This window comes from Euprymna scolopes, chromosome 46 (genome assembly GCF_053919585.1).
Source record: "Euprymna scolopes isolate OS-2025 chromosome 46, ASM5391958v1, whole genome shotgun sequence".
Taxonomy (NCBI): Eukaryota; Metazoa; Mollusca; class Cephalopoda; order Sepiida; family Sepiolidae; genus Euprymna; species Euprymna scolopes.
In genome coordinates, this window is record NC_136527.1 from 139,049,943 (window position 1) to 139,062,060 (window position 12,118).

The window sequence follows — 12,118 nt, forward strand, 5'->3', positions numbered from 1 at the left end:
GTGGTCATTATCAGATGGGTGACTACTTGGGGATAACAAATTATTTATGTAGATCATCAAAGTTAAGCAATATTGAGCTTGATCATTATCAGATGGGTGACTACTTGGGAATAACATTATTTATGTAGATCATCAAAGTTAAGCAACATTGAGCTTGATCATTATCAGATGGGTGACTACTTGGGAATAACAAATGCTTTATGTGATCATCAAAGTTAAGCAACATTGAGTTTGGTCATTATCAGATGGGTGACTACTTGGGGATAACAAATTATTTATGTAGATCATCAAAGTTAAGCAACATTGAGCTTGATCATTATCAGATGGGTGACTACTTGGGGATAACAAATTATTTATGTAGATCACCAAAGTTTAGCAACATTGAGTTTGGTCATTATCAGATGGGTGACTACTTGGGGATAACAAATTATTTATGTAGATCATCAAAGTTAAGCAACAGTAAGTTTGGTCATTATCAGATGGGTGACTACTTGGGGATAAAAATTATTTATGTAGATCATCAAAGTTAAGCAACACTGAGCTTTATCATTATCAGATGGGTGACTACTTGTGGATAACAAATTATTTATGTAGATCACCCAAGTTAAGCAACATTGAGCTTGATCATTATCAGATGGGTGACTACTTGGGGATAACAAATTATTTATGTAGATCATAAAAGTTAAGCAACATTGAGTTTGGTCATTATCAGATGGGTGACTACTTGGGGATAACAAATTATTTATGTAGATCACCCAAGTTAAGCAACATTGAGCTTGGTCATTATCAGATGGGTGACTACTTGGGGATAACAAATGCTTTATGTAGATTATCAAACTTAAGCAACATTGACCTTGATCATTATCAGATGGGTGACTTCTTGGGGATAACAAATTATTTATGTAGATCACCCAAGTTAAGCAACATTGAGCTTGATCATTATCAGATGGGTGACTACTTGGGAATAACAAATGCTTTATGTAGATCATCAAAGTTAAGCAACATTGAGCTTGATCATTATCAGATGGGTGACTACTTGGGATAACAAATTATTTATGTACATCACCCAAGTTAAGCAATATTGAGCTTGGTCATTATCAGATGGGTGACTACTTCGGAATACCGAATGCCCTATGTAGACCATCAAAGTTAACCAACATTGAACTTGGTCATTATCAGATGGGTAACTGGCGAATGTGATTTTGCAGTATATTATCTGGCTGAATTAAAGCATTCCCTTCTATGCCAAGATATTTGCATTTTTCCTGGTCTTCTAGATTGGATAGACGTTCAGGCTCTTCTCTTCCTTATGTGTCTTGATATGCGCGTTCAGTTCAGCCGTTTGTGAGAATGCAGAGTCACAAATATGACAAAAATATGGTTTCTCTCCTGTGTGTATTCTCATATGCTTTGTCAGACTTGAATTAACGGTGAATTGAGAACCACACACTTCACAAGAATACGGTTTCTGTCCAGTGTGTTTCTGGACATGAACTCTAAGAAGATCTTTTCGAGAAAACGAGGAATCACAAATGCCGCAGGAATATGGTGTCTCTCCAGTGTGTAAACGCATATGCGATTTACGATTAGAATTCTGTGAGAACGTCCGGCCACAAATTTCGCAGGAATATGGACGTTCGCCAGTGTGGGTCCGAATATGTGCCTTAAGATGCTGGTTATGGGAAAAACTAGAGCCACATACTTCACATGAATATGGCTTCACACCTGTGTGAGTTCTCATATGGATATTAAGTTCATCTTTTCGAGTGAAAGCAGAACCGCAGACTTCACAAGAATACGGTTTTTCTTGAGTATGTGTCCGCACGTGAGACTCTAGGTTGACCAGCTGTGAATATCGAGTCCCACAAATTTCGCATGGATATGGTTTCTCTCCTGTGTGTTTCCGCATGTGGATTTCCCGTTGACGCTTCTCAGAAAATGCGGAATCACAGACTTCGCACGGATACGGTTTACGGTGGATTCGCTTGTGTTTTGCAAAGGCAGATTTGTGGGAAAATACGGACTTGCAAATATCGCAAGTGAAAGTTATCTTTTCTGATTGTCTATGCATGGTTATTTGAAAAAGAAATGTTTATAGCTTTCCAGGCTTTCTTTTTCTTGGTTGCACCAGATTAAAAATACTTCGTTTTAACTTCTTTAACCTGCAAAAAAAGAAATAATAAAATAAACATAGTCGTCTTCAAGTCCAATGTAAACAAGTTCTTGATGAGCCGTTGCCCCTTAAGTAATCCAATTTACTAAATTTCCACTACTAACAATTATTACGACATTGTCCCATTGACCACTGTACGCTTAATAATCATTATCCTCGAGTGGCTTCTGGGCCTTGATAAGTGGCTATCTTCTCCGTCTTTGCAGGGTTATTCGAAAAAGAAATGATTATAGCTTTCCAGGCTTTCTTTTTCTTGGTTTCATCGGATTAAAAATACTTTTCTTAACTGCTTTAGCCTGTTAAATAAATAAATAAATGAAATTATCTTAAGATTTAAAAGAATTTTCCGAAAATATTTAAACTAGAAGTAAAGAAAGATGAAAAATTATTTACATAAATCAAAACATTTATATTCAGTCACTATACGGTAGGTTTTTATTCTCTATAATGTTTCATCGCAATCAACACTCATCAGTGTGGCTCGATATAACTGTACAATCAGTTACAGAATTCGAACCCTGTACTTATGTCATTTTTTACTTCTGTTCAACGCCTTTTCATACAGTGCTCGACGAAGTGGTTTTATTATAAAATGGAGGATAAATGTCTAAATGATTTCTATGGCTGCTCATATTTTTTTTAACTTCTTTAACCTTAAAAAAAAAATTATATATAATGTCGGTTAGCAGTAGCAATAACGTATTTGGGCAGCGAATACTCTGAGATTTTGAATATTTGGTCAGGGTTTACTTCTATGGAAAAAGTATCCTCATGCCAGGTTTTACTGACAAACCCCTGTACAGAGAGACCTTAGACACTCGAGGACAGTGTCTAGTAGGCATTCAAGTTCTCTCCAGTAGGCATCCAAGTTCTATATATAAAGTTAAGTTTGTATGTATAGAGGGAGAAATAAAAGAAGCCTTACTTGGGCAGTATTCTGTCAAGGGCAGCACGCGTAGACAAAGTCGACTGCAGGATAGCCAAGGGTTTAGTTACCTGTAAATTAATAATTTATTTTATTTAAGGACAACACAAAACAGATTTACGGTGGATTCGCTTGTGTTTTTTAAAGGTGGATTTGTGGGAAAATACGGACTTGCAAATATCGCAAGCGAAAGCTATCTTTTCCGATTGCTATGCATGGTTATTCGAAAACCAAACACTTTCTTTTTCTGGGTTTCATCGGATTAAAAATACGTTTTTTTTTTTAACTTCCTTAACCTGCACAAAAAATAAAATAAATAATAAAATTATATTAAGATTAAAACGAATTAAAATATTTTTTTCATTTGCTGAAAATATCGATGGAGGCAACCTTTCTAGGGCAATTGTTATTGACATATCTAAGGCCTTTGATAGTGTATGGCGTAAAGGTTTACTTCACAAGATATCTAGCTATGGTATAGCTGGAAATGTCTTCTCAATTATTAAATCATCTCTTTCTGATAGGTTCATAAGAGTAGTAGTTGAGGGGCAAAAATCAGAAGCTCACAGTATTAATGCTGGTGTCCCTACGGGGTCCATCCTGAGCCCAACTCTTTTCCTGATCTACATTAATGATCTTCCAAATCACATCCTTACATCATTTGTAGACATTTATGCTGACGACACTACCATTTATGGTAACACATCTAAGACAGTAAACGACCAAGTTCTCCCTGATTCTCTCTCCTCTGATCTTGAGCACGTAGTACAATGGGGAAAGGAGTGGCTGGTTACTTTTAATGCATCTAAAACCAAGCTTCTTTCTTTACATCATCAACATTCTGGCATCAATTGAAATGAATGGCTCTCGTTTCAGGAGGCCTCAAGTTTTGACAAGCTTCTGGGCTTGACCATAACTCCTGATCTTAAATGGAACACGTACATCAAATCTATTGCCAAGGCCGCTGGAAAAATGGTGGGATCTTTCTATCAATCCGATAGATATCTCACTGCTGATGCAATTCTCTATCTATATAAGAGCCAGGTACGTCCAAGAGTGGAATACTGTTGCCACATCTGGACAGGGGCTGCTAGAAAAGACTTGTCCTGCCTTGATAGAGTTCAAAATAGACTTTGTAGCCTCGTAGATGTCCTTTTCTCTTCCCTGCAACCTCTATCTCACAGAAGAGATGTTGCAAGTTTGTCTCTGATGTATCGTTATTTTCATGGAAAGTGTTCGACTGAGCTTCAATCTATGGTCCCCCCTCGCCAAACTTTCACAAGAAACACTTGTCTAGTTGAAAACCCTATCAATAATTCCCCCCACTCTTTATCTGTGCCTAAACCTAAATGCGGATTCCGTGAACAAAGCTTATTTCTTAGAACTGCACGCCTGTGGAATTGTCTTCCGTTTTCCTGCTTTCCAGCTGACTACAATATGGTTGTCTTCAAGTCTAACGTAAATAAGTTCTTGATGAGCAGTTCCATATAAGTTATCAAATTTACCGAATTTTCATTACTAATGATTACTATATTGTCCAATTTCTACTGTACACTCTTTAACCCTTATCCTCGAGTGGCCTCTTGGCCTTGATAATGCGGTGATGCCTGTGTAAAAAAAAATATCTAAACTAGAAGGAAAGAAGAGAAAGAATGACTTTACATTATTTATTAGTAAAAACATTTTTTTCATTTTCTGAATATATTTAAACCTGGAAACTGTCAGAAAAAATTATTATTTTCGTGGCAAGTGCTCGTCTGAGCTCCAATCTATGGTCCCCCATGCCAAACTTTCACTAGAAACACTCGTCTAGTTGAAAACACTATCAATAATTCCTCCCACTCTTTATCTGTGCCTAAACCTAATCGCAGATTACATGAACAAAGCTTCTTTCTTAGAACTGCACACCTGTAGAACTCTCTTCCTTTTGCCTGCTTTCCAGCTGACTACAATATGGTCGTCTTCAAGTCCAATGTAAACAAGTTCTTGATGAGCCGTTCCCATTAAGTTAACAAGTTTACCAAATTTCCACCACTAACGATTATTACGACATTGTCCCATTGACCCACTGTACGCTTATTAATCCTTATCCTCGAGTGGCTTCCGGGCCTTGATAAGTGGCTATCTTTTCTGATTGTCTTTGCAGGGTTATTCGAAAAAGAAATGTTTATAGCTTTCCAGGCTTTCTTTTTCGTGGTTTTAGCGGATTAAAAATACGTTTTCTTTTTAACTTCTTTAACCTGCAAAAAATAAATAAATAAATAAATGAATGAAATTATGTTAAGATTACTATCATAGTAAGAGAGTGCTCGACGAAGTGGTTTTATTATAAAATAGAGGATAAGTGTTTAAATGATTTCTATGGCCGCTCATATTTTTTTTAACTTCTTTAACCTGCAAAAAAAAAAAAATAAATAAATGAAATTATGTTAAGATTACTATCATAGTAAGAGAGTGCTCGACGAAGTGGTTTTATTATAAAATAGAGGATAAGTGTTTAAATGATTTCTATGGCCGCTCATATTTTTTTTTAACTTCTTTAACCTGCAAAAAAAAAAAAAAAAAATGAAATTATGTTAAGATTAAAAAGAATTTTCTGAAAGTATTAAAACTAGGACTAAAGAAAGATAGAAAAAATTATTTACATAAATCAAAACATTTATATTCAGTCACTATACGGTAGGGTTTTATTATCTATGTTTCATCTTAATTAACACTCATCAGTGTGGCAAGATATAACTGTACTATCAGTTACAGGATTTGAACCTTGAACTTATGTCATCTTTGATGCATGAAACAGTTATACCATAAAAAAGGAAGATATTACTATCATAGTAAGCTTCCATAGAGTGCTCGACGAAGTGGTTTTATTATAAAATAGAGGATAAGTGTTTAAATGATTTATTTTTTTGTTTATTTTTTTTAACTTCTTTAACCTTCAAAAAAAAAAATGAATGAAATTATATTTAGATTAAAACGAATTAAAATATTTTTTTCATTTTCTGAAAGTATTTAAACTAGAAGAAAAAAAAAGAATTATTTACATAAAAAAAAAAATTAGGTTTTAGTTCTTTATTATTTTTTTATATTTCTGTTTTTTTCTGGTTTGTTTGTTTTGAAATTAGTCTGCATCTGTTACTGCACTTTTTTTCTTTTTTTTTTTACACCACTTATCAATGCCCGGAAGCCACTCAGGGATAAGGGTTATTGCAAGTACATTACGTTAGTGTGGAGATTTGATGAAGTGTTTACTTGGCTTAATACGATGATTGCCGGTCCTGTTTCATTGTTTTTTTTATTCAACGTCTCTATCCACTCCAACCTGATCTTCAGACTATAGTGGCATGGGGCCGCAAATGGATGGTTACATTTAATTTTAGTAAAACTAAGCTGTTGTCCTTTAACAATTACAAGACGCTTCTTCAACCACCGATATCCATGATAAAGAATTCTACCTCCAAACTTAAGATTTCCAGCCAATATAAACTGGAACAAATACATTAAGGATATTGCAAAGGCTACTGCAAAGAAAGTGGGTTCCCTCTATTGAGCTAGAAAACTACTCACACCTGAGAGTATCCTGTACCTCTACAAAACTACTATTCGCCCATGCATGGAGTATTGTTGCCACATCTGAGTTGAGGGCATCTACCATTAGACTCTCCCTCTTGGATAGGGTCTAAAAAGAGTTTTCAATCTAATAGGTCCCACTTTGTCCACTAAGCTCCAGCCACTGTCCCATCGCTGCAATGTTCCATCTCTGTGCCTGTTTTACAAATATTTTAATGGAATGTGCTCTGATGAACTCGTGGCACTTGTGCCCCCTTGATGTACATATACCTGACAAACTTGCTTATCAACAAAATCTCACTTGTTCACTACTGAGGTCCTTAAATGCCAGAAAGCTTTCTGCTCGAATAGTTTCTTCCCTCAAAGAACTTTTCTTTTTTTTTTACACATTGATCACCCGGAAGCCACTCAGGGATAAGGGTTATTGCAAGTACATTACGTTAGTGTGGAGATTTGATGAAGTGTTTACTTGGCTTAATACGATGATTGCCGGTCCTGTTTCATTGTTTTTTTTATTCAACGTCTCTATCCACTCCAACCTTGTTCGTCCTTGGTGCAGTAGCTAGAGATATTGGACTCTGAAGCAATTATTACAGTATATATGCGTGTTCTTTGTTCAGTGTTATGTTGTTATAACTTTGTAATAATAGCTATCTGTTGTAAAAAGCGATAGCTAACGACTGGAGTTTTTACTTAATGCTCCTGTGATAGAGTTTGCAGTGCTACGATACCAGACGGTCAACTTGTGTAATTGTTAAGAAACTGTCTCCCAAGAAAATAGTGCCTATCTCGGTGCCGGAGACACACCTGTCACCGCGGATCAATAACAACAACAATCACAACATGGTGTAAACCACCCCTGTATTTCTGGGTTTACGTGTTGTCATGGGTGTGTGTGTGTGTGTGTGTGTCTGTGTATCGACAACAGCAGATCTGTAGCATGATAAATAAAATTTGTGTGAGTACCGCAGATGGAAACAAATGGGAGTAAGATGGTCACCACGCTAGCTTATACTCACGTTCGGTGAGATTATCTGAGGATAGTGGTTTCAATCCTACCCAAAGCCAGCCAGAGGTTTACTGTTTTTTTTTTGTTTTTTTTTACATAGGCATCACCACTTATCAAGGCCACGAGGCCACTCGAGGATAATGGTTAAAGAGTGTACAGTAAACAATTGGACAATATAGTAATCGTTAGTAATGGGAATTTGTGTAGATTTGTTAACTTATATGAAACGGCTCATCAAAAACTTGTTTACGTTAGACTTGGAAGACAACCATATTGTAGTCAGCTGGAAAGCAGGAAAACGGAAGACAATTCCACAGGCGTGCAGTTCTAAGAAAGAAGCTTTGTTCATGGAATCTACGTTTAGGTTTAGGCACAGATAAAGAGTGAGGGAAATTATTGATAGTGTTTTCTGCTAGATGGGTGTTTCTTTTGAAAGTTTGGTGAGGGGGCATCATAGATTGGAGCTCAGTCGAGCACTTGCGATGAAAATAATGATAAAGCGGAGACAAACTCGCAACCTCTCTTCTGTGAGAAAGAGGTTGCAGGGAAAAGAAAAGGACATCCTCTACAAGGCTACGAAGTCTATTTTTAACTCTATTAAGGCAGGATGAGTCCTTTCTCGCAGCTCCTGCCCAAATGTGGCAACAATACTCCATCCATGGATGTACCTGGCTCTTATATAGATAGAGAATTGCATCAGCAGTGAGATATCTACTTGATCGATAGAAGGCTCCCACCATTTTTCTAGCAGCCTTGGCAACGGATTTAATGCCTCTCCAAGACGAGAGCCAGTCATTTCAATTGATGCCAGATGGGGATCAGAGCATTGATTAGAGGCAAGCTGAGCACAGCTGTTAAGATAGACACCGATTGGTTGATATGAATGTATGCCTTATTTTATTACAGCCTTTCTGATTGGTTGATTAAAATTTTAATCCAGAGCAGAGAATTTAAGCCGACATTAGGTTTTTCTTCCAGAAAAAATACCATCTTTACAATCGGCAACTATGCTGATATTGGGATCCCCACTTCTATGGAATATCGGCACGGTGAAAAAAACATGTAAATTTTGGACTCTAATCAAGAAACCACAAAAGCCCTCATAAAAGAAGAAAAAAACTACCATGTCATCAAAAGTTTTCCTAATAGGATCGAAAGAGCGGCATGAATGACACAGAGCACTTTTGCAAATGATAAGACTCAACCAGCTGTATCAACCTGGTAAGTGGGCTTTTCATTGTTGTGACAATTTTTCCTCACTTATGCAAGAATAAATTTCTCACACGTTTTTTGGTATTTTTTTTTTACATAAGTCCAACTTACTGTTCACATTGGAAATGTCGACTTTTATAGGTTTTCGGGTATGCTTACAACGAATAAACACCCTAACCTTCCCATGTTAAGAATGATTTTCGGAATAGGCACCCCAAACCTCCCCATGTTAAGAACGGCTTTTGGAGTAGACACTGCCAACCTCCCCATGTTAAGAATGACTTTCGGAATAAACACCCGCAACCTTCCCATGTTAAGAATGGCTTTCGGAATAGACACATCCAACCTTACCATGTTAAGGATGGCTTTCAGAATAGACACCCCGAACCTTGCCATATTAAGAATGGCTTTTGGAATAGACACCCTCAACCTCCCCATGTAAAGAACGGCTTTCCGAATAGATACTGCCAACCTCCTCATGTTAAGAACGGCTTTCAGAATAGCCATCCCGAACCGCCCCATGTTAAGAACGCCTTTTGGAGTAGACACATCCAACCTCCCCATGTTAAAAATAGCTTTCAGAATAGACACCCCCAACGTCCCCATGTTAAAAACAGCTTTCGGAATAGACACCTTCAACCTCCCCATGTTAAAAATGGCTTTTGGAGTAGACACATCCTACCTCCCCATATTAAGAATGGCTTTTGAAATAGACACTCTCAACCTCCGTATGCAAAGAACGGCTTTCAGAATAAACACTCCGAACCTCCCTGTGTTAAGAATGGCTTTCAGAATAGACACCCCGAACCTCCGCATGTTAAGAATGGGTTTCGGAATAGACACCCCCAACCTCCCCATGTTAAAAATGACTTCCAGAATAGACACCCCCAACCTCCCCATGTTAAAAACAGCTTTCGGAATAGACACCCTCAACCTCCCCACGTTAAGAACGGCTTTCGGAATAAACACATCCAACCTCCCCATGTTATGAACGACTTTCGGAATAGCCATCCCGAACCTCCCCATGTTACGAACGGCTTTTGAAGTAGACACATCCACCCCCCTCCATGTTAAGAACAGCATTCAGAATAGACACTCTCAACCTCCCTATGCTAAGAACGGCTTTCAGAATAGACACCTCGAACCTCACTATGTTAAGAACGGCTTCTGGAGTAAACACATCCAACCTCCCCATGTTAAGAAAGGCTTTCAGAATAGACATTCTTAACCTTCCTATGCTCAGAATGACTTTCGAAATAGACACCGCAAAGCTCCCCATATTAAGAACGACTTTCGGAATAGACACCCCCAACCTTGTCAGCATACCTGAAAACTTATAAAAGTTGGCATGTCAAATGTGAACGATGAGTTGGACGTAATGTAAAAATGTACCAAATTTAAAACGGAACGAAATTTAAATTTCCGTTCCATTTTTACAGCAACCATGAAACAGAGCATCTCCGCAAGTTTTACCCTTCCTTGCTATTTGAAATGTCCAATGAAGATTCCTCCACAATGTGAAAAGTCACTTTTCCATGCATGTGCACATGCAAACGCATTTTGTAAGAAAACACTACCATGTGCTAGCATGCAACGTTAACAAAGGCAGTAAAATGGCGAAAAATAGTGGTTGAGGCTACTCAATTTGTAGTATCCATCTTGGAAGATATCTCAACTCTTCAACCTTTTCTTTTTTTTTTTCACATAGGCATCACCGCATTATCAAGGCCAAGAGGCCACTCAAGGATAAGGGTTAAAGAGTGTACAGTAGAAATTGGACAATATAGTAATCATTAGTAATGAAAATTCGGTAAATTTGATAACTTATATGGAACGGCTCATCAAGAACTTATTTACGTTAGACTTGAACACAACCATATTGTAGTCAGCCGGAAAGCAGGAAAAGGAAAACGGAAGACAATTCCACAGTCGTGCAGGTCTAAGAAAGAAGCTTTGTTCATGGAATCTACGTTTAGGTTTAGGCACAGATAAAGAGTTGGGGGGGAATTATTGATAGTGTTTACAGCTAGACGAGTGTTTCTTGCGAAAGTTTGGTGAGGGGGGACCACAGACTGAAGCTCAGTCGAACACTTTCCAATAGACACCCCACAACCTCTCCATGTTAAGAACGGCTTTCAGAATTTGGCACTTTAGACATACAAGAACCTGAGTTTGCACAGCTGAGTCCTTTTACCGAAAAAATATCCAGTAAATAAAACGTGGTTTAGTAAATCGTTATTTTTTTGCATTTCCATACACCAAACATGGATATAAATATCACTATAACATCCGCTCCGTCATAAGCTTCATTTCGGTACCTAACTTGCCAGCTTATTTCCGGTACCTAACTTGCGATGCGGTTTATCTCAGCCCACCGGTGGGTTGCCTGTAGGCTGAGATAAACCGCATCACATCACACACACACACACACACACACACACACAGTAAATCAAACTTACTAAGGGAGATAATAACTTTCGGTGAATACCGGAAAAATATCCAGTAAATAAAACGTTTAGTAAATCGTTATTTTATGGCATTTTTTGCATTTTTTTTTTTGCATTTCCGGTTATCCTGACGCTCCGCACTTCTTTATTTACATTGGAAGTGACGTCACACCAATCTTATAATACGGATGGCTACAATTGTAAAAATAATTTGTTTTATTTTTCTTTCATTTTGAGCTCCTTTTTTCTCCCGTTTGCTTTTTGTTTTCTACAATAAATAAACCAGTTTACAAGTAAATTCAATCTTGGAAACTACTCGTTTGCCGTAATTTTAAACGTTATTTTCATTTTCAGCGACCCCGAAAACCTTTAAGAGTGGTAATTTTAAAGGAATTTGAGGGCGGAGTAATTCTTCATATTTACCTTTTTTTTAATTGAATTGTTAGGTGAAAGTACAGAATAGTTACAATACACCCTCCCTTCCCCATGTTAAATAATAGGTTTCTAAATAATAGCGTTAAAAAATAGCTTGGGTCGTAATGTGCAGGACTGCAGGAGTACCTATAAAAGGTAACGCCGGATTGGAAAAAGAGTTCAAAATGAAAATAAAATAAATTCTCCGCTCAAAAAAAAAAAAAAAAAGTTAAATTCTCCGCTGTGTTAGTAATTAAAAACTAAAACAAATTCTCAAAATGAAAAGAAATGTTAGATTCTCCGCTCAAATACCAATATAACAAATGAGAGAGAAAAAAAAAATTAAATTCGCTAAAACAAATTATTTT

The 12,118-nt window shown here is 37.2% G+C and overlaps 1 protein-coding gene across 3 annotated transcripts in view; it reads right to left on the reverse strand.

Annotated features, from left to right (window-relative positions):
* The window catches only part of LOC145271434 (uncharacterized), an 89,552-nt gene that overhangs the window by 70,350 nt on the left and 7,084 nt on the right, over nucleotides 1-12,118 (reverse strand). The window contains exons 2-3 of one of the 3 annotated variants that reach the window (XM_080126964.1): nucleotides 3,099-3,169; nucleotides 878-2,162 (exon numbers count right to left, since the gene is read on the reverse strand). In XM_080126964.1, the coding sequence (XP_079983090.1) occupies nucleotides 1,274-2,071 (798 nt within the window). In that variant the 5' untranslated portion in view covers nucleotides 2,072-2,162; nucleotides 3,099-3,169 and the 3' untranslated portion in view covers nucleotides 878-1,273. Of the gene's footprint in view, nucleotides 1-877; nucleotides 2,163-2,329; nucleotides 2,470-3,098; nucleotides 3,170-12,118 lie in introns of those variants that run through there. The other 2 variants (XR_013865872.1, XR_013865873.1) reach the window with 2 other exon arrangements.